This window comes from Tupaia chinensis, unplaced genomic scaffold, assembly GCF_000334495.1.
Source record: "Tupaia chinensis unplaced genomic scaffold, TupChi_1.0 Scaffold000316_1, whole genome shotgun sequence".
Taxonomy (NCBI): Eukaryota; Metazoa; Chordata; class Mammalia; order Scandentia; family Tupaiidae; genus Tupaia; species Tupaia belangeri.
Window position 1 is genome coordinate 9,977,918 of NW_006159809.1, and position 23,494 is coordinate 10,001,411.

Sequence of the window (23,494 nt, forward strand, 5' to 3'; positions counted from 1 at the left end):
GAGGTCAGGTTTTTTATTTTTATTTTTTATTTATTTTAATTTGACCAGAGAGGGACAGAACGAGAGAGTGAGAGGGAAAGTCAGAAAGCAAGCTACTAGGTCTGTGACTCAAACTGTGGTCTACCATGTGGGAGTCAGACACCCTTAACCACCACGCCACCTGCCAGCCCAAGTGTTACTTATTTTCTAAAGAACTATCTTATATTTAACTTTATTTATCCATTTATTTATTTATCTTTAATGTGATCAGGGAAGGATGGAGGGAGGGAGAAAGAGAGAAAGTGAAAAACCAAGCCATCAGATCTGGGACTCGAATCATGGCTGGCCATGTGGGAGTCCAGTGCCCTTAACCACCACACCACTTGCTGGCCCCTATTTTTTATTTTTAATAAATATATTTTAACACAAGAATATGTAACAAATCCAACTTTAGCCATCTTCCTAATAGAGTTACCTAGTATAAGAAAGGTATTACCAATTTATATTCATTGATAAGTCTTATAATTTAGTAATATCGGGGCTAGGAGGTGGTGTGATGGCTAGAGTGCTGAACACCCACATGGCTGACTACAGTTCACATCCTGGACTGGTGGCTTGTTTTCTCCCTTTCCCTTTCTCCCTTTCTCTCTCTCTGATGACTACAGCAAGTTAAATAATAAAAATAAGTAAAATAAATAATTATTTTAAGAAAAGTAATATTTTAAAATTTATAAAAGTAGTAAATAGCTCCTTTAAGTGGTAATACAATCCTGTTTAATCTCTTTACCTTAAACAATGATGGTACAAAGATAAATGTCTCCTTTAAGCTAGGTTGAACTATCTCATATTTTCTTTTTTCAAAAAGAAGATTTTGCTATAGGGTGTGTGTGCTTGCTAGAAAGACAGAAAGAGACAGAGAGACAGAAAGTGAGAAATCACCCCTAGTGCGGATGGCCATCCTGCAGTCGCTTCTCCTCCATTCTCCTCTCGGGATCTTGGGCACACACAAATATGCACCCAGCACGAGTTTAAGCCACCAGGTCCGGGTCTTGAACTGTGGTCGGCTACATGAGAGTCCACTGACATAATGATTACACCATCTGCTGGTCCCCCAACTATCTCATATTTTGATTAGTGAGATTTTTACTAACAAATCTTGGCATAAAAATACGTTAGAATTACATTTCTTGAATGGTCAACACTCACTGAAAAAAAGTATAAGTTATTGGAAGCTGACTTGTTAAGAGAAATGTGGATGGAATCTCTAATAAAAAGGCAAAACAAGGGGAGAATTGGAAGGGAGGCAAGAAAAGGGGTTCTCATTTTCTTCAACTGAGGGGACAGAGAGACCATATCGCACCAGACACGGTCATGCTGCGGTTCCTTCTCTCCCATCTTTCCATCCTGTCGGGATTTGGGGCACACATGCACATGCACCCAGTGTGATTTTCAAGCACCAGGGACAAGATGTGAACCACAGTCAGTCATGTGGGATCTGATTCCCCAACCACTAGATGATGGACCAACCCAGCCATCTCGTGTAGATGCAGCACATTTAGTGGTGGGTCCTTCCCTGAATGCGTGTCTTTCCCTTTTATGAGGGAGAATACACACAGACACAGGAGGGAGACAGAGGATAGTTATCTTTGACAGACTCTCACTGTGTGGCGGTTTTCCTGCCCCAGGCTCCTGCTCAGCTAGGACCACAGGTGCAGCCTATTGGAATTGGCTGGAAATCCAAGCTGGGCTCGCCGTGCAGCCTCAGCTATGGAGTATTGGCACCTGTAACACCATTCCTTAACTAACCTTGAAGGAGACAAACTTCAGTCTGTCTGGCTGTAATAGATATTATGATCAATATCATGATGGATTGAAAAATATGTAACCAGATGAAAATCATGTGGAATTCAATGAGAAAACAATACATTGTAAAGGAAGAAATGTATCCAAAGTAAATACTACTCATCCTTTAAGTTCTCAAGATCAAACTAATAAGGCCTGCTTTGGAAGAATTCAAAATAATTTTGAATTTCCTCTGTATTTAAATCAGTGATTATCAGGATCCAGCAGGTGGCTTGGTTGTTAAGGCACTGATCCCCACATCACCAACCATGGTTCAAATCTTGGACCTGGCAGCTTGAAAATCACACCAGGTATATGTACGTGTGTGCCCCGGAATCCTGAGAGGAACATGGAGGGGAAGGAATTGTGGTGTGCAGGAAAGACAGGTATCCCTTCTGAGGATGATTTCTCATTTTCTTTCTCTTTGTCTCTCCCCAGCAAGTCCATGTGCCCTATGGCAAAGCCCAAAACAAATTAAAAGAAGAAAAAAAAAATCAGTGATTATCAGTCTTCAGTGTACCAGATAGCAATTTTTTTTTTTTAGAGGTTTTCACTATAGGACGCATGCGCTCGCCAGACAGACAGAGAGAGACAGAAAGCGAGAAATCACCCCCCAGGGGGGATGGTCACGCCACAATCCCTTCTCCATTCTCCTCTCGGGATCTTGGGCATGCACGCTCACGTGCCCGGCGTGAGTTCTAAGCCACCTGGTCCGGGATGCGAACCGCGGTCAGCTACGTGGGAATCCAGCGACACAGCCATTACGCTAACTGCTGGTTCCCCCAGATAGCAAATTTAGGGAGCCATCTAGGATCCTGATTCTGGGGAGGAGCCTGTGAATCTCTACTTTTTAACAAGCACATCTGGTAATTCCTATGCACAGGTCCTAGAGCGATCCCCTTGAAGAACACTTGGTGAAGTGGGCTCAGGGGTTCAAATTCCAGGTTGAATGCTGACAGATCCCACTGGGGGCTTGAAAGACACTCGAAGTGGAGAGAAGAACTGAAAAGCCAATGTATAAATTGCCTTTATAGCAAAACCTTTATTTTTAAACACAAATCTAAATATATTCTTAAGTTTTCGTTGTGGACTTACACATTTGAGACATATGGTATAAGTAAGAAGCTGCGTTTGTTTTTTAGGAATTTGGAAGCTCCAGAGATGCCAGTGTATTCTGTGAAGGGCCATAAAGAAATTATAAATACTATAGATGGTATTGGTGGGTTAGGAATTGGGGAAGGAGCCCCTGAAATTGTGACTGGCAGCCGAGATGGTGAGTCCATGTATTCTGTATTTTTTGTTTTTTCTTTTTAAAAACTGAACATCTCTGTGCAACAGTACATCTTCTCTATGTAAAAGTCCTTTTCAATTGCCTTGACCCCCTAGATTAAGATCTAACAATCTTGCTGCTACTTTTCAAATTGACGTGCTTGATTGTATAGCCGTCAGTCGTGTCAGACTTTTGGGTATTTTTGAGTTCGAGGCACAGGGCACTTACAGTTTTAGTGTTGAGCTAGTTCAACTACTCACAATGATGGTTTCCTCTAAACCTTGAAGGATTTAAAATGTCTTTACAGTTTTTCGAGGCAGCTGATGATATAATGTGGGTGGCAGCTTTTCATTTTCATTTTTAAAAAGTAGAATTAGTACTTGTGAAAATTGACAGCTGGTTGGGATCTGAAGTTTTGTGATCCATCCTGTGAGCATTATAGACAGCTCCACGGGACCTGGCTTTTCCACGTGCAGTGAGGCGCAGGTATCCAAAGCTGTTCCAAAAAACTGGAACTGAGTCAGAATTTTTGTTGCTTCAAAAGGGGTATGTGAGAGATTTGGTACCTTAATTAATTTGCTGTTTTTTGGGGGGTTTTTTGTTTGTTTGTTTGTTTGTTTGTTTTTTAGAGAGAATTTTGCTATAGGGCATGTGCACTTGCTGGAGAGATAGAGAGACAGACCAGCGAGAAACCCCCCCCCAGCGGGGGGTGGGGGTTGGCCATGCCACAGTCTCTTCCCCTCCATTCTTCTCTCAAGATCTTGGGCATGCACATATGCACACGCACCTGGCATGAGTTTGAAGTCACTGGGCCAGGACTTGAATCATGGTCAACTACATGAGAGTCTAGCCATGTAGCCATTATACCATCTGCTGGTCCCAGATTTGCTAGGTTTTTTTAAATGGCCACTGAAGACCATGAAGAAATTGTGTTAAAAGCAAAGTGAGATGCCCTTTCTAATAGGCACTCAAAAGCACCTGTGTTTTAGAAACAATTTTTTTAATCATAAAGCAATGTGGAATAGAGAGGGGACATGTAGTCTGCCACACTATCACAGACATTAGATTCTCTTTCCGTTCCTAGTCTTAAAAACAAGTTTTTCAATGGGAATATGAGCTGGTACCTCCTTTTTCATTTTATTTTTGTCATGTACAACTGTTACTATTTCCTTATAGTTTTCATCACTATTGTTTTAATGACTGTATAACAGTCCATCATATGACTATACTTAATCACACATTGAGTTAATAAGCATTCAGTTTGGGGCCGGCAGGTGGCGTGGTGATTAAGGTACTGGACTCTCCCATGGCCAAACACAGTTTAAGTCCTGGACCTGGTGATTTGAAAATCTTGCCGGGCACTTATGCATGCTTGTCCAAAGTCTCAGGAGGAGAATGGAGGAGAGGGGATTACAGCGCTCTCACTTTCCCTCTCACTGTCTTTCTCTGGTAAGTGCATGTGTCCTATGCCAAAAAAAAAAAAAAAAAGGCATTCAGTTGTGTGAATTTTTTGTTTACATTTTTAGAAAAGTAACTTCATAATAATGAAGAAATGAATATTTTTATTTACTCTCTGGAATATGAACTCTTTTAAAATAAACGTACCTAATGGTTTCTAAAGTTGATTTATGCACTTTCCAGGGTACTTTATTACAATGGTTGAGGTAGATTTCCAGTTTACCCTCCTAGCATTGATTTTCTTTTTTCCCCTCATAATTTTATAGATTAAAAATGGTACACTATGACTGTGTTGACTTATTTCTATGTTTGTTTATGAGTTCATTTTTAAATTTATTCATTATAGAACAGCACCTGTGCATACATGAGAGAGAAACCATCGCCCTCTACAGAGTCTAGTTGTACTACAATCCCCTTCCTCTAGTTCTCTAGCTTATCAGCTCTTTTTTTTTTTTTTCAAGAATTATTTTATTTATTATTATTTCTTAATTTGACCAGAGAGAGACAGAAAGAGAGAGGGAAAGTTAGAAAGCAGGCCTCCAGGTCTGGGGCTCGAACTGTAGCCAGCCATGTGGGAGTCCAGCGCCTTAACCACCATACCATCTGCCGGCTCCCTAGCCTATCAGCCCTTGATAATTCACACATGTCCTTGGCATGTTTCAAGCTGATCAGGCAGTCTTAATATGGGATCCAGCCTCTCTTTAGTATAACATTCCCACTACACTATAGATGGTTCTTGTTTGGGGAGTTATCTGTTTCTATTCTTTGCTCACTTAACTATGGAGAAATTTCTGAAGTTTATCTTTTTTTTAGGCTCTGTAGAATAAGATAATGTTGTATCAACTTTGCGGGAAAATTTTTTCTCCTTAAAGCAGCATTTTTAATGACTAGGATAATAATTTTATCCTGGGAGATAAATCTAGTGATCTATACCTCTGCTTTGATCTCTTTTAAGGATTCCCCTTTCCTTGTCTCTTTTGGGTACTTACCTTTTATTCATTTTATTAAGTGTGTTTGTGTCTCTCATAGGGAGTGGCACCATTTAGTTAGTAGTCCTGTCCTTTGAATTAATATGGGGGTTGAAATTAAATTGAGATGAATTACTCAGTAATTGTATTTAATATTTTCCCCCACTGTTTCTACATGAAAATAAGACTTAATTGTATATGAAATGGTATTCTAAAACCACATGTAAAACCTATCATACAAAACTAGGGTTTATTCATCTGTATAAGAAAAATGTCAATGTTTATATGAATACTAAGGAAAAAATTAAAATGAAAATAATGCTGGTATTAATCCTAATAAATAATACATCAGTTTTTGGCTCCAAGAAAAGAAGGTAAGAATTGAGTTACATAAAATTTGTGTTTGGGGACCAGCAGGTGGCATGGTGGTTAAGGTGCTGGACACTCTCACATGGCCAACCATGGTTCAAGTCCCTGTCCTGGTGGCTTGCTTTCTCACTTTCTCTCTCTCTCTCTCTCTCTCTCTGACTTTCTCTCTGGTCAAATTAAAATAAATGAATGACTAAATAAAATTAAATAATTATTTTTAAAAATGTGTGTTTGCCTTGTTGATCATAATTTATAGAAAATTTAGGAACAGTTGTTGGCCTTTCTGTATATCAATTAATTTGGAAACCAAGTCCAATAATAACTTATGGGATTTATCTCAGATATCAAATACAACTTACCAAAAAAAGAACTCAGCAAAATATGAATTTCTTCAGATGTCACAACATCTATTATATTGCCATATACCCATTGCAGAAAAGAAGCATGATCATTCACTATTTTTTTTTGTTGTTGTTGTTATAGGGCACGTGCGCTCGCCAGAAAGACCGAGAGAGACAGAGACAGAAAACGAGAAATCACCCCCCAGGGGGATGGCCACACCGCAATCCTTTCTCCTCCATTCTCCTCTCGGGATTCTGGGCATGCACGCACACGCACCTTGCATGAGTTTAAGGCACAGGGTCCAGGACTCAAACTACGGTCGACTACATGGGAGTTCAGCAACATAGCCATTATGCCAACTGCTGGTCCTTATCATTCACTATTAAATGTCCACTTTTATTCATGACAGGAACTGTGAAGGTGTGGGACCCACGGCAAAAAGATGATCCTGTTGCTAATATGGAGCCTGTGCAAGGAGAAAACAAGAGAGACTGTTGGACAGTGGCATTTGGTAAATTGTCAAAGAAATCTTGCATTGGACGTATCAGATCCTGAAAGACACAGTGTGCAAGAAATTACTTATAGTCTTTTTATAGTCTGTTTTGTGGATTGTTCTGAATGTATTTGTTTATTGAATCAAATATACATGTAGTTAGTGCCAGACTCTGGGGCCTGGGTTTGAAGCCCTGTTCCACCACTTAGTGGCTGTGTGGCCTAGGACAAGTTATGAAACTTCTCTGTCTTTGGTTACTTCAGTTATAAAACAGAACTAATAATAAAGTTTACTTGGTGATAGTGTTATGAGATATCAATGTGTGAATACTTTTAAAGAACTTAAAATTATGCTTAGATAATTTAGTCCTCAAGAGTATGTGTGGTGAGTATTATTAGATGCTTCTGTTTAATTAGGTAGTGTTGACCTATTTTAAAACCAAATGCCAGGGCTGGCAGGTGGAGTGGTGGTGGATGGGAGTCTACCACATGGCCTACCATGGTTCGAGTCCTGGACCTGGTGATTTGCTTTTTCACTTTCCCTCTCTTTCTGTCTCTCTTTGGTAAAATTTAAAGATAATAATATTAATAAATAAGGTAATTATTTTTTTTAAAATGCAAATGGTAACCTAACAAATCTTACATTGCACTTTATATAGAGTATGCTTATTTTTTAGAAAATAATTCGCCATTACAAAATTATTTCTTATAAATATGCTGTGTTCCTCTATTAATGTATTTAAAGTAGAATATTGATTTTGTAGAGTTAATTTATATTTTCTCTTGGATCTCTTGTCGAACACCAAAATTAATTTTTGCTACTGAGAGATAGAGGTCATATTTAGTTTTTTTTTTTTTTAATATTTATTTATTTAGTTTTCTATTTTCTGTTGCAATTTTCAAAAGTTGCTGGGTCCAGGATGTGAATCATGATCAGCCATGTGGGAATCCAGCACCTTAACCACCTCGCCACCACCTGCTGGGCCCAGGCCATATTTGGTTGGAGTTTTTTTTTTGGAGAGGTTTTTGCTATGCTCACCAGAAAGACAGAGAAACAGAGAGACAGAAAGTGAGAAATCACCCCTGGGGGGATGGCCACGCCACAATCCCTTCTCTTCCATTCTCCTCTCGGGATCTTGGGCAAACATGCACACATGCCTGGCGTGAGTTTAAGCCACTGGATCCAGGACTTGAATTGTGATCGACTACATGGGAGTCCAGCAACATAGCCATTACGCCAACTGCTGGTCCCACCATATTTAGTTTTAAAACTCCATATTTTTTCCCCTTTTTCTAAGTATAATTAACAATGACAACAGACATTAAAAGTGGGATTTTTACAATATATATGAATGACTTTACTTCTTATGTTATTTTAAAATTGAACTTATTTAATCAGAGGAAGATTTTATATTTCTAATTTTTAAAAGGAATTATATGAGAATTGCTATGTATTTGTATACTATGAGCAGTACATCAACTGAAGATCTTCACACTTTGGGGAGTAATTTGAGGATTCATATTTAGAATGATCTTTTTAAATGGATTTCAAACTTTCCTTTTTTTTTTTTTGGAGAGGTTTTTGCTATAGGGTGCGTCTGCTCGCCAGAAAGAGACAAAAAGCGAGAAATCACCCCTGGGGAGATGTCCATGTCGTAATCCCTTCTCCTCCATTCTCTTCTCAGGCTCTTGGGCATGCATGCACAGGTGCCCAGTGTGAGTTTAAGCCACCGGGTCCAGGACTTAAACCATAGTCAACTACATGGGACTCCAGCAATGTAGCCATTACACCATCTGCTGGTCCTGGATTTCACACTTACAAAGTAGCTATGTTTGTATTCATTGCAGCCTTTTCATTATTGATCCTGGGATATAAGTACAATATAGGACAGGCATAGTACAGTTAGTGGTGATAAAATCTCAAGAGAGGCATGGATAAATGCAGAAGGAATCCAAGTGACAGGACAAGGGTAGAACATTTGGACCCCAGACCAAGGATAAATAGAATTAAAACTACTGAATAGGGAGGGGATTTCAAGCATAGGGCAACTTGAAAGTGCCCAAAAAGGTACGTAGAAGGGAGAGGTGGCTCAGAGCCATGACCAGACATGTTTGAAGGGTTTGTCAAGGAAGACATGTGACCTGAGCTTTGGGAAAATTAACTGGTGGGGGTAGAAGAGAGAGAGGAGTAGCACAAGGGAAGTTGCGTTCAGGAGCCCTTTGGAATGTTCCAGGTGAGACATAAATTAGAAGCAATGAGAATGGAGCAAAGGGGATGATTCAGAGATGTGATTATGGCAGAAGAAATAGAAACTGATAATTCTCGGAGATGAAGAATAAGAAATACGTTGAGGACAACTGAGTTTTGAGGCCTTTTGTGGGGTGAATAATGTTAGTAATTTGAGAATCTTTACAAGAGGCGGAATGGTTTGTAAGGGAAGATATGAAGTCAGTTTTTGTTTTTATTTTTAATGGTAGGAAAGCTTTGTGACATTTTTATTAAAAAGTTTATTTGGGGACCTGCAGTTGGCATAATGGCTGTGTTGCTGAACTCCCATGTAGTCGACTGCGGTTCCAGTCCCGGACCCGGTGGCGTAAAGTCACTCCCGGCATGTGTGTGTGCGTGCCCAAGATCCTGAGAAGAAAATAGAGGAGAAGGGATTGCGATGTGGCCATACCCCTAGGGGGATGATTTCTCGTTTTCTGTCTCTCTGTCTTTCTGGAGAGCATAGGCGCCCTGTAGCTAAAACCTCTAAATATATATGTATGTATGCATATATATGATTTTAAAAATCTGCCTTGGGGCCTGCTTGGTGGTTAAGGCAGCTGGATCCTGCATGACTACTTACATGGTTTGAGTCCTGGGCCCAGTGGCTCAACAAACACACTGGACATGTGTGCCCAAAATCCTGAAAGGAGGGAGAAGTAGAGGAAAAGGGATTGTGCTGTGACCATCTGTCTCTGTCCATCTCTGGAGAATGCACATCCCTCTGGCAAATTAAAAAAGAGAAAAAATATGGCTTGGTGTAAGTTTTATGTATAGTTTCATAAGATTTTTAAAGCAACCTTCAAATTAGCATTGGTAATAGAATCTAAAATGCTGTGCCTTGATTTCTAGGCAATGCTTACAATCAAGAGGAGCGTGTTGTTTGTTCTGGCTATGACAATGGGGATATTAAACTGTTTGATCTCAGAAATATGTCATTACGCTGGGAGACAAACATCAAAAACGGGGTAATGTACATGCTGATGCTTTTTAGTTTTTTTTAACATGTTTTGATCTACCTCTGAACTACTCCAAAAGGAAAGCACCTTTATTTTTTTTATCTCTTTTTTAAAGAATTATTTATTTAACTTTATTTACTATTATTATTTTTAAAATTTGCTATAGGGCACATGTGCTACCAGAAAGGGACAGAAAGAGAAAGAGAGGGAAAGTGAGAAAGCAAGTCACCAGGTCTGGGACTCAAACTGCAGTTGGCCGTATGGGAGTCCAGTGTCTTAACTACCACACCACCTGCTAAACCAGAAAGCACCTCTATTAACCCATCCTGGTTTTCAACACCTGTGCCAATGGTTCTTTTGGGGCCTTTTGGGGCCTTCAATGGACCTTTTGGGGTCAGACCTCTTTGAGAAGCTAACGAGACTCATGGATCCTCTCTTCAGAAAGTGAACACACACCCAGACATGCTGAGTAAAATGCCAGGGGAGTCATTAGCCCCCAGTGCCCATCCATGGACCCCCTGGGCCATGCCGTGTGATAGCAAAGTGAGATGCCTTTTTTCTGCTAATATCAGAAAACCTGAAATAGTAATTTTTTCCCCAAGTATCTTCAGATTTTTATTTCATGAATTGCTTACCTTTAGTGAAAACTGGTTCCTTCCTATTTTCTGAAATTGACCTTGACTTAGTCGTAGTAAATAATGTAAAAAGGTAAATTGTGACTTTTCAAAGGCATCAACTGACCATGGGAAACCAAAATGGTTTTGTTGATCTTACGAATGGAGAAGAAAAAGAAATTTTTTTTCCAGTAAAAGTTCTTGATGTGACTCAGAAGATAGAATGATTATTTAAGTGCCTTGCCATGATCTCTTTCTCTTAGAGCTGTTCCACCTAGTTAAAAGAGCCTCCTGAATAATAGTGATATGACTATCAATAATAAATATTTTCTATTTTCAGGTATGTAGCTTGGAATTTGACAGAAAAGACATAAGTATGAATAAGTTGGTAGCTACATCTCTGGAAGGAAAGTTCCATGTTTTTGACATGCGAACACAGCATCCAACCAAAGGTTTTGCCTCTGTTTCAGAAAAGGTAACTGTGAGAAAAATGTCTGTCTTTTTTTTTTTTTAATAATTATTTATTTAATTTTCTTTATTATTATTATTTTTTAATTTGTCATAGGGCATGTACATTCACCAGGGAGAGACAGAGAGAGAGAATGAGAGTGGGAAAGAGAAAGCAAGTCATCAGGTCCAGTACTTAAAGTATGGTTGGCCATGTGGGATCCAGGGCCCTAACTACCATGCCACCTGATGACCCTGAGAAATAGCTTTCTATGAAGCAGAATAATAGCTTGCTTTAGATGAATAAATAGAGTTAGTCACTCAGGTTCCTTCCAGGTCTTTATGTGAAGGGAGCTATTTTTGATACATTCTTGTAAGATCCTGACAAATTTTTTTGTGCTAAGAGCACTTTTTCAAAAGTTTATCAACTTTAGACTTCTTGATTATAATAAAGATCTCAGCTAGGGATCTTATTTTTGTAGTTTAGGAGCAATCAGAAGAAATCTAGCTGATGTTAGAAATTTGATCAATAGGGACCAGCAGTTGGCATAATGGCTATGTTGCCGGACTACCACATAGTTGACCGCGGTTCGAGCCCCAGACCCAGCGGCTTAAACTCAAGCTGGCCTCATGTGCATGCATGCGCAAGATCCCAAGAGGAGAATGGAGGAGAAGAGACTGCGGTGTGGCCATCCTCCTGGGGACGATTTCTCACTTTCTGTCTCTTTGTCTCTCTGGCAAACACTTGCGCCCTATAGCAAAAACCCCTCCAAAAAAAAAAAAAAAGAAATAAGATCAATAAAATATAACCTGGCATTTTCTAATAACTATATGATATTTATATTAATACTTAGTTATATACTTTTCAAAATGTATCAACAGACACACATTATGTCATTTTATTATTTTATTATTAAAAACATTGAGGGCATTTGCTATAGGGCATGTGTGCTCACCAGAGAGAGAGAGAGAGCGAGAGAGAGAGAAAGCAAGCCTCTACATCTGGGACTTGAACTGTGGTCTAAGGTGTAGGAATCCAGCACCCTAACCATGACCCCACCTGCTGGCCCCCATGGCTGGTTTTTTTTTTTTAAGAGATTTTTGCTATCGGGCTCCTGCTCACTGGAGAGACAGAGAGCAATAGAGAGACAGAAAGCAAGAAATAATCCCCCAGGGGGAGTGGCCAGGCCATAGTCCCTTGTCCTCCATTCTCCTCTCAGGATTTTGGGCACTCATGAACACCCACCCAGCATGACTTTCAAGCCACCAGGTCTGGGACTCAAACCGGGCTCGGCCATGTGGAAGTCCAACAACGTAACCATTGTACCATCAGCTGGTCCCATGACTGGTATATTTAAGAAGTTATTTCTCCTCTTACTCTTTGTATTTTTCTCAATTTCCAAAAGAAAAAAGAAATTTAAGCTATAAAACAAAGTTTCTACAACTTGAACTTTATCACTTGGGGATTCTTGCACACTTTAAGTGTATATTTTAAGATATATGTTTAGTATCTGCTATTGACAATTTTACTAAAAGACTATTCAAATCAAATGTCAAGACTAATCACTCCCTAAAAATACATGTACGAGTGCAGCTTAGATCAAGTTACCAGCCTCACTGCTTCTACAAAACAGAAGTCATTAAGTCGTTCATTCATCCCCTCCCTTGCCTTCTCTCCTGTCCCTCCCTCCCCTTATCCCTGTCTACCCAAGTTTCTCTACAGAGATGTTGCACTGCTAGAATGTTAAGTCTGTTTTGTTTTATTTTAATTAATTAATTAATTTGTTTATTTATTTTTGAGAGGTTTTTGCTATAGGGCATGTGTGCTTGCCAGAGAGACAGAGAGACAGAAAGTGAGAAATCACCCCCCAGGGGGATAGACATGCTGCCATCCCCTCTCCTCCATTTTCCTCTTGAGACTTTGAGCATGCATGCACACACGCCCAGCATGAGTTTCAAGCTACCCGGTCTGGTACTTGAACCACAGTCGACTACATGGAAATCCAGTCACATAACCATTATGCCATCTGTTGGTCCCTATTTTTTTTCCCTAGGTTTTTGCCATGGGGTGTGTGCCCTTACTGAGAGACAGAAAAAGACAATGAGAGGGAAAGTGAGAAATTTCCCCTCACCCTATAGTTGGGAGAATGGTGGGTCAGCCATGCGCAATCCCTTCTTCTCTATTCTACTCCTGGGATTTTGGCTGTTTTTGAGGTACCTCCTAAACTGTTACCATTCTACCAATTGCTATTTAAAAATCTTGCAGTTCAATGTGACTGATAAAGGCCCTTTTATGAACTAAACATTGTAAATTCTCATGGTCCTTATTTTGAAGACTGGACAAAACCAAATGGCAATAAATTGAAGATAAGGTTCTGGGAGCTCTAGTTAAAATTCAGTTTATAAATGAGAACACTGCACTTTCCTCTCAGTTTTGCTGTGAACTTGAAACTGCTCTAAAAATTTAAAGTCTGTTTTCTTTTTTAAATTTTTTGCTATAGAGCACATGGGCTTGCTTGAGAGAGACGAAAAGAAGGAAAGTTAGAGATTGCCCCCCATATGTGATGGCCATGCTGCAATCCCTTCTCCATTATCCTTTTTGGATTTTGGTCACACGTGCAAATGCACCTTGAATGTTTTCCAAGCTACTGGATCTGGGACTCAAACAGTACAGTTAGCCCCGTGGGATCCAGCTGCTTTAACCACCACACCACCAGCTGGCCCTAAAGTCTGTTTTTAAAAAATATTCAATCTAGGGACCAGAAGATGACATAATGTCACATTGCTGGACTCCCACATAGTCGACCACGGTTGGAATCCCAGACCCAGTGTCTTAAAACTCATGTTGGGCATGTGTGCATGTGTGCCCAAAATCCTGAGAGGAGAATGAAGGAGAAGGGATTGTGACGTGGCCATCCCCCCCGGGGATTGATTTCTAACATTTGGTCTCTCTATCTCTCTGTCTCTCCAGCAGCACATGTGCCCTATAGCAGGAAAAAAAAAATCAATCTACACCTTTTTTCCTCTTATGGAAAAGTATATGTTGCATGTTTTTTCTCCCTCAGAATGAACCAGAGATGTTTAAATACATAACATCTATTTTCATAATTTATACAACACTATAAACTAAATGGACTTTTAATCCTCTTTCTTATTTTTTTAATTCAGTATTAGTTGTTTCATAAAGCCATAAAGAAGTATGATGCAGTTTAAGATTTCTAATGGGCTCCTAATGTATCTCTGTAGTCATTATAAAGAGATGGGGCAGAAAAATAACCTTAATTGCTTTTATTAGTAGAAATGACAGTCGTAGGAAGTCTTTATTTACAGGTCACAATGTAGCGTGTGCTCCTTGTCCCATTCAGGCTCAGAAGTCTACCGTGTGGCAGGGCCGACACCCGCCGCAGAAACCTCAGTGCTCAGAAGTCTGCGGTGGGGCAGGCCCGCCCCCTGCCGCAGAACCGCGAGCTCTTCCTGACAGCCGGAGGCGCCGGCGGCCTTCACCTCTGGAAGTAGTAAGTCTCTCCCAGTGCACTCGCTCCTTTTTAAGTTACTCGTGGGCGTAAAGTAGGAATAGATTGAACTTTCTTGTCTTCTCCTCTTCTTTTGACTTTGTTCATTTGATATGAGTTTAAATTTGATGATGTTACATAACTATTGTTTTCTTAGAAAATTAATGTACTTACTTAATATTTAGTAAATACTGACCTTCTTTAACACACTAAATATATTTGTCATTTCAGTTGTCTCTTGTATAAATTTAAAAACAGTTTGTAGATTTGAAATGATGTTTTACCTTTTTTTTAGTTAAAAACATTTTTTTTAACTTGCTTGAGAACGAGTGTGCTCATTAGAGAGAGACAGAGAAAGAGAGAAAGGAGAAAGGAAGAGTGAGAAAGCTCCCCTCAGTGGGTATGTCCACACCACAACCTCTTCTCCCATCTGTCACAGTTTTGGGCACATACTCACATGTGCCCCGCATGTCTTTCAGGATGCCAAGTCCAGTACCAAGACCACACAGTTAACCATGTAGGATCCAGCCACCTCAAGAAGCATGGCCCCTAAGTTTGAGAAATTTTACCTATGACTTTTTCTAAGTATCCTAGTCATTAAGACACTACCTCCAGAAGATAAGAAAAAGACTGATATTCTTTTATCCTGATCATTCAGTTGCCTAAATCCAGATAATGTCTCTGTGATAGAACCAAAACAGAGCCCAAGGCTCCTGACAGGTTTCCAGGAAAAGCTTCATTATTGGGTTTGCTATCTGCATGCTTAGGCAGGAGGAGTTACAGTGAGCTGTTCCCGTGCTCTGTACTGTGTGACTCCCAAGGGCCCTAACATGGCAGATACTAGGTCAGCTGCTCATTTATAAGGTCTGGTAAACATTGGGAATTAACAGGGCCAAGTAGTGATGCAGTAGTAATGCAGCTGAATCAAATGGAAAAGATTCTGGGTTCCTATCCTACGACCTTCCTGACCATGGTGAGTGTGAGCACACACATGGGAGCCACTAACAGGGCCGCCTGAGGGGGGGGGGGGGTGGATTGCAGCATGAAGACCCTACTGGGAATATGTCTCTCTCTCTCTCTGTAATAAGTAAATGAAACTTTTAAAATAAGTAAATAAATAAAAATGAGAAGAAAATAGGAGTTAACAGTATTTCCAAATACTTTTTTGGCTAAACAGTAAATAGTTAGATGGAAACAAAAATCTCTAAACATCACTCAGGAAAATAAATATCACATGCCAATAAATGAAGGATATTTCAGAAATAAAGTTTGATTAATAAATAGGGAAACACCATCTTTAGTAACTCTGGGACTTTAATATGTACAAAATTTTTTTCTATGATTAGCTCCTTTTAGAAGCTGGATGGGCATTCTAAAAAAAACCAACAGACTACCATTGGAAAGTGCTTGATAAAGTATTTAGGGATATAGCCGATAAAAAAACCAGGGGGCTCAGCCTCTGGTGCAGGCAGTAGTATATCAGACCACACACAGTACGAGAAGCCACACGGCGATCACAGGTGGGACCCCCAGCCAGGTTGGCCTGAAAACACACCAGTGTGTGTGTGTGTGTGTGTGTGTGTGTGTATGCACGTGTGTGTGCATGCACCTATGCATCCAGGATCTTGGCAGGCTGGAGGACTGGAGGAATGGGTTTGCTGAGTAACTGAATGCTCTGGAAGGTACTTCTCTCTCTCTCTCTCTCTCTCTCTCTCTTTCTAGCTCACACACACTCTATCATGAATAAAACAAAACTAAATAGAAAACAAAAAAAATGAGAGTGAATGCCTTGTATCAAACAGTATGGCTTCCTTGAGTGAAAGGCAGAGGGAAAGTTTTTGGAGTTCTGGGAGAGTGCTGGGCAGAGACATCATCTGATCATTTCTCTGTTCTTGGCACCTCCGCCCATTGCGCATGCCTGACTCTTCCAGCCCATTCTCTACCCCAGCCCTGTTAGCCTCTGACGTCCCCCTCCTTCAGACATGCAGTGGCCTTCAGTATTTCACCTGATGACCGATCTCTTTCCGTTGCTTGCTTGAAGATCCAGTCCCACTCTTCTTTGGAATCTACACGTGGAGTTGTATTCCACATGGTGGACAAACACGATTGTAGCTGGACTTTTCCACTCAAGCCGTTATATCCGTTACATTGGGTCAATACACAACTAGGAATTTGAAGTTTATCTCAATTTGAGCTTTAATCCTTACGAAGAGAGATATCTAGACTAATTTTCAAATTGGGTGGGTGCTTTACTGTTAACTATTGTATCAGCAAAGAGAATTGGTTTAAGTAAAATGATATTTAGCCTTATTTCCAGTTGCCAGTCTGCTTTGGTAGTAATGCAATAATTGTAAATATTTATTGAGCAGTTAACCAAGAATTTCTAGAAGAATTCATCTCGTTATGCAGAAGTTGTTTTATGAATGAATGGGCCCCGACAGACTCACTTTTTTGAGTACTTGAAATGGTACACACACATAAACATACACACACACACACACACACACACACACACATACACATACACATGCACTTAGAAAGCTTTAAATAGATAATGTGGAGGGTTTTACAGAAATCTCTGATATCTCTTAAATACTAAATAACAGCAACTTTTGCCAAGAGATACATGGGAAAAAGTCTGTGTTTAAACTGTTTATGCGTCTTAATGTGTTTTTCCTTTTAATGAAAATAATTGCCAGAGTCCGGGAGGAGGAGAGAATAGTACTTTATCTTACTATAGCTTCTTGCAGTTTTGCTCTACTTCTTTATGCCTCTTAAACTTTTGGCTTTTTATTAGCTTGAGTGAAATAAAAATTTGCATCACAATTGATACCTAGTAGGCTTTAGAAGCCTTCTGAAGAGGATTACCTCTATATTTTACTAGGTGCATATCTCCATAGGGGTAAGAGCATTTCCTTTTATCCTTTTTAAAGTTTATTTCTTCCTTGAGCAAGAGAGACAGAGGAAGCGACAAAGAGACAGTACTCCCAACAGGGTCCTGCCACCCAATCCACCCCAGCCTGAGCCAGCCCTGGGGCATGGCACGTGGTGCTCAGGTGTTCGGGGAGGTCTCCAGCCACAAACTCAGAGCCTTCCTATGGGAGTCAACCTTGCAGTGCATTGTGTTTTGTTTGTGTACAGCCATCTGGCCCCAAGTATTTCTTTTTAACCCTCTCTCAGACCTTGACCAGGTGGTATTTATGAGTTGTTAACTTTCAGCTCTTCTTACTTCATAAATTTATATTTTCAGCTGAAAAAAAAGGTTCTTAGAATTGCCTTTTATCTTTCTTTCTTTCTTAGAATTTGTCGGGGGTGGGGGTGGCAGGTGCTGAGGTGGTTAAGGGCCCTGGACTCCCACATGGCCAACTGCGATTTAAGTCCTGGACCTGGCGGCTTGCTTCCTCACTTTCTCGCTCTCTCTCGCCCTCTCTCGCTCTGTCCCTCTCTGGTCAAATTTAAGCAAATGAATGAATTAATGAAAGAATTAATGAATAAATAAATAAATAAAGTTAAATAATTCTTTTAAAAAAAGAAAGATTCTTTTCTATTAGCTCCAGTAATAACTAAGAAATAAAGTAATAACTAAGAAATAAAAATATAGTCATCAAAGTATTTTTATAAAAATGAATTGGTGATGAATGATAAGATTTATTTCCTTTTCACTTTGATATTTTTCTTAGTGAATACCCGGTGCAGAGGTCAAAGAAGGATTCCGAGGGAGTGGAGATGGGAGTCGCAGGTTCTGTCAGCCTTCTGCAGAACGTGACATTGTCTACTCAGCCCATTTCAAGTGTGGACTGGAGTCCAGATAAAAGGGGTCTCTGCGTCTGTAGTTCCTTTGACCAAACAGTGAGAGTACTGATTGTTACAAAACTCAATAGAATTTGAGTTGAAGACTTTGGACTTGAAACCTCTCAGAGGAATACTCATAGATTACAAGCTATGTTCTAGGATCCTCTGACCCTCATTGAACAAAACTGGATTTGGCTGATGAAAGAAGGCCCCAGCCACAAACCTCCAGGCTAGCCTCCTGCCTGTCCTTGGGTGCATTTGGTGATCTGACATTGGCTTACAGCTGGGCATGGGGGTGCCACTCTCCCCAGAGCCCCCTCCCCTCCATTTCTAATACAAAGTCAGTCAATGTCTCTATTTAAATGTATTTTACATTTCTTCTATTAATACATCCCCCAAAGTTCCATATTTCATCTTTTGCACTGGTGATGTGTTTTGTGTTTATAATATTGTGACAGAAAACACTTTATTTGGCTTAAAATAATTTGCTTTGGAAAAACTACTGTGAATTAACTTTCATCAATACAAATTTATGAAGTACAAATTTCATAAATACGAATTTCAGTCTAAGTTCTGTGCAGAATATCATTTTATAAAATACCAAAATGGCACCATCAGATTGGATTTGAGTTATTGTTTTCAGGAACATAAGTCATAAAATGAAATACTATGATTTGCATAGACCTCATTTTTGCTTAAAATACAGGAGTCGAGTTAATGAGACTTTTGATTTTTAACTGTTTCAAGTGATGGTGAGATGTATGAAATTGTGAGGGTTTTATAGTCTTATTTCTTGTCACATCTTTAAAATAATATTTTTATGAATAAACTTCTGTTTTTGAAATCTATGGAAGGTTTGATTCTGTTAAGAGTAGTAATAAAGTCAACACTCACTTTTTTGCTTTATAAACAGTAAGTACCTCTTCATTCATTTTGCTTCTTTAATGTTTACTGTATCTTGGCTGGTGCTGCGGGACAGCAGTAAAGCACTGCTCAGAGCCACATCCCACAGGCGACCAGGGTTTACAGCCCTGGCCCAATTCACCTAAAACATGCTGGGCATGCACAGGAGTACCCTAAGAGTTGACGGGCTGGAGGAATGGAGGAAGGCGATCGTGGCATGACCAGACCCTGTGGATGGTGCTCGTATCGGTTTCTTTCTCTCTTTTTTTTTTAGTTTTTTTTCTATAGGGCACATACGCTTACCAGAAAGACAGAGAGAGTAAGTGAGAAATCACCCCCCCTGGGGGATGGCCACGCCATAAGCCCTTCTCCTCCATTCTCCTCTTGGGATTTTGGGCACACACGCACACACGCCCAATGTGAGTTTGAAGCTGCCAGGCCCAGGACTTGAGCTGTGGTCGACTACAGGGGAGTCCAGCAACATAATGGTTACACCATCTGCTGGTCCCATGTCTCTCTCTTTGTTAACATGCATGTGCACATACTATCATGAATTGAGAAAAAAATGTTAAGTTTCCAAAAGTGTTCACCATATATTTAGCTAAGTCTTGGAAGGTATTGACTTCATCATATTTTCATTAAACCCATTGCCCCCCCACACACACCTCCATCAGATCCACCCAACATATTTGTAATATGTAAAATTCATCTGATTTCAAGGGATAATGGAGTCACTTGCTTGGAATTTCAAATTCAAAATATCACTTTTGGTTCCCGTGCTAGAGTTCACTAGGGAGATAGAACCAGTAGAATATGTACGGATAGGTAAGGGGAAATTTCTTGGAAGAAAAGGTTCATGTAACTATGGTGGCTGAGAAGTCCCACCCAGGCCATCTGCAAGCTGGAGACCCTGGGATGCTGTTAGTCTGGCTCAGTCCAAGTCCAGAGGCCTCAGAGACAGGGAAGCCCGTGACTGTAACTCACGGTCTGAAACTGGAGAACCTTGGGAGTTATTGGTGTAATTCCCAGAATCCAAGAGGAGGCATCAGAAATCTGTTCCACTCTCTAAAGGAGCCCCACTGGCAATCCTGGATTTGTTCTCTCTAGGCCTCCTGTTGATTGGATGGTGCCTTCCCACACTGAGGAGCCTCCCCACTTACTCTATTCATGTGTTAATCTCCTTTGGACAAACCACAGACAAACACAGAATAGTGCTTTATTGGGTTTTTTATTTATTCCTTATTTAAGTTGCCATCCCAAACTAACCGTCACAGTTCACAAAATGTTTTAGGTGCCAATGGTGTGAACATGATTATGAAAAGAAAAAATTAAATAGCACTTATAAAGCCTATTTCTTATGGTTTTTTTTTTTCACCTAATTTTCAAATGGAAAATGAAAAATTGTTTAAAAAAAATCTCTTAGAACCTTTGTATTTGGTGGTATAATAGGTTTAACTGAAGAACAGTAAATACCTGTATTTAATTAAGTCTAACATGTTACCGATTGTAAGATTATCTTATACCACTGAGAAAGAAAAATGCTATCAATGAAAATGCAACAGTGTTTTATATTAACTGAATATTCTTTTGAATCTGTTTGGACAGTTTTGTTCATTATATGTCATTACTGTGTACCCTTATAAAGGAAAATACGAACAAAATTAATTTGGCATAGTTTTTCTCACATTTTTTCATATTCAGAATTGGATCCTTCTTTCTTTAAGAGGTTTTGGCCTTAGTGTACGTGTGCTCACCAGAGAGAAAGAGACATGACGTTCAGCTATGCCAAGGCACTATGAGATCTGCCTCTTAACTTTAGTGACTTGTCTTCTCCCAGGGAGGAAGGCATTTCCTCCTAGAGCTGAGCCTTCCAGTTCCCAGGCCTCTGTCTTAACTGAAGAGCCAGTGGTGTGCTGTCCCCTTGTGGGCGATGTGGGCATTGCAGACTTCCTCACGAGAAAATGGATTTTGCTTTTCAAATGCAATTGGGAAAATCCGCTTTGTTTAATTCCCAGGAGGCACACAAGTCAAACCTTACCTTTAGAAAGATATTTTCTTATATAAATTTCTTTAAAAAATGTGAGTGCGTTTATTTAAAAAATTTTGTTGTCTGTATAACACTGCATAGCATGGCTGTCTTGTTTTTTTGTTGTTGTTTGTTTTTTATACAAGTTTATTAGCCAAAAGTTGCATATTTAGTTTTATTGTAGATTCAGTCTTATTTTTAGCACCATGAGAGTCGACTTCCGAGAGAAAAGATGTGGCTTTTTATAAAATGAGAACTTGGTTTGTAAAGTAAACAACATATGCCTCTACTTCCCATGACCAACTTATGTAAGTTCTGATTTTAATGAGGTATGTCCTAAAGTAAGGACTTCTTTGTGCCATCACTTCTTGTAAGAATTCTAGAATGCTCTACATTTGCATTGGAGATAGTCATTGTTTAAAAAAAACTGTTTCTACTCTAACAAACTAATAAGAGCCTAAGAGCCTTCCATCTGCCTTCCTTTGGAACTACAGAGCACACAGCTGAGACGAGCTAAACAAAATAACCAGCGTGGTCAAAAGAGACTCATGATTCTCCCTCATGCAGGAGGCTGAAGGCATTCGTACTTCCTGCTCCTCATTCTAAGTCTTGAACTTCTCTTCGTCAAACCTAAGCCTTTCATAGCCAGTCAAGATGTCAGCACTGGAAGAGGCCTTTATGACCGCTGCACCCAATCTTTTTCATGGCAGGGTCTACACCTCCTGAACCCCTAGAACTCCCTTCTACACCTTTCTGAGAAGGCCGTTCAACACTCAGTTCCCCACAAGAAGCCAGAGCACCTCGAAGTGTAACAAGGCAGAAACAGAACGGGTGTGCAGACACCACCACTGTTCCAAGGTGGTACTGGTAAGCAGATAAACCAGTAGGAAGGAACAGAAGCCGGGTTTTGGCTCTCAGCACCCTGTGGATAAACGAGTGATCAGGGTGAGCACATCTCTCATCTGGTGACAGACAATGTTCACACTCAGAGGAAGTCTGCGCTTGCAGAAAACAGCTTTGGAAGCCTGTTGAGACTAGCCTGGCCCATACACTGAACCTGAGCCCTGGACCAGTGGAGAAGGGGGAATTCTGTGACTGCCTGGGGTGGGGGCTGAACTGCTAAGAGATCCCAGGCTAAAGAACGCTAAGAAGACCGACAAGAAATCTTCAGGAGTCTGGTTGGCCAGTTTCTGCTAATCTACTGAGAGCCACTTAGAGCATGGTATGGATTTTCCAAATCTGCTCAGTAAAGCTTCTTAGACGGGAGTAATGACCGAAGCCTCATTCTCTTTCTCCCTGTTTAGACCACTGAAGCTGAGGAAAGGAGTGAAACAAACCCAGAGGGAAAACCGTTGGTAGTTCTCTAGAGAGGCTTGATGAGGATCACCTTTATAAAGATGGTAATATTGACTATGATAACAGTGGCTGCTAGTATTTATTGACACCTATTGTGTACTGGACACTACACCATGTATCTTGCATTATATTCTTGAATCCTCACCACGCATTTCTGAGAAGATACTACTGTCCTTAACATTTGTAATTGAGGAAACAAGTTTCAAGAGGTTAAGAAACAAGTTCCATAACCAGTCAGGAGGTCCAGGAGTGGTAATGGTTTGCCCATCTCTAGAATCCAAACTCAACCTCATCACCTCATTATTTTTATATTTAGGTAGAGACTGTTAGATGCATTTTTAAGGTGTTTTTTTTTTGTTTTTGTTTTTTGGTGTTTTGTGGGTTTGTTTTTGTTTTTGTTTTGCCATAGCACATGTGTGCTTGCTGGAGAGAGAGAGAGAGGCAAAGTGAGAAATCACCCCCTGGATGGATGGCCATGCTGCAGTCCCTCCTCCTTCATGCTCCTCTCAGGATTTGGGGCACACACGCACATAGGCCTGACATGATTTTCAGGATGCTGCGTTCAGGGCTTGAACCACTATCAGTCATGTGGGAATCCAGCTCCTTAGCTACTACACCACTTGCTGGCCCTGACGCATATTTTTTTTCCCTTCAGTTTCACTACTTTGACGTAGAGGTGTAAGTCCTATTGTGAACTTATCAGAGCAAATGTTGACTTTGAGAAGGATTCTGGTGAGATCAGGGGTAAAGCTCAGGAGTCCTGGAAAGGAGGAGAGGATAAGGAACTGACCTTCGTGGGGGCCTCCCGTGTGCTGGGCCCTGGTTTCCACACACTCTCACCACAGCCTGTTGCTGTCTCTACTGTGACAGGGTAGCAGGTCACCTCCCCATGCCCACTC

At 40.3% G+C, this 23,494-nt stretch overlaps 1 protein-coding gene across 2 annotated transcripts in view; it reads left to right on the forward strand.

Moving 5' to 3' along the window:
• Nucleotides 1–19,421, forward strand: part of DNAAF10 (dynein axonemal assembly factor 10) — a 31,158-nt gene extending 11,737 nt beyond the window's left edge. The window contains exons 3-9 of one of the 2 annotated variants that reach the window (XM_027772990.1): nt 2,964–3,094; nt 6,638–6,739; nt 9,839–9,954; nt 10,900–11,034; nt 14,372–14,403; nt 14,456–14,521; nt 18,199–19,421. In XM_027772990.1, coding sequence (XP_027628791.1) covers nt 2,964–3,094; nt 6,638–6,739; nt 9,839–9,954; nt 10,900–11,034; nt 14,372–14,403; nt 14,456–14,521; nt 18,199–18,406 — 790 coding nt within the window. In that variant the 3' untranslated portion in view covers nt 18,407–19,421. Of the gene's footprint in view, nt 1–2,963; nt 3,095–6,637; nt 6,740–9,838; nt 9,955–10,899; nt 11,041–14,371; nt 14,404–14,429; nt 14,522–18,198 lie in introns of both variants that reach the window. The other variant, XM_006151300.3, reaches the window with a different exon arrangement.
• The last annotated feature ends 4,073 nt before the right edge of the window (nt 19,422–23,494 follow it).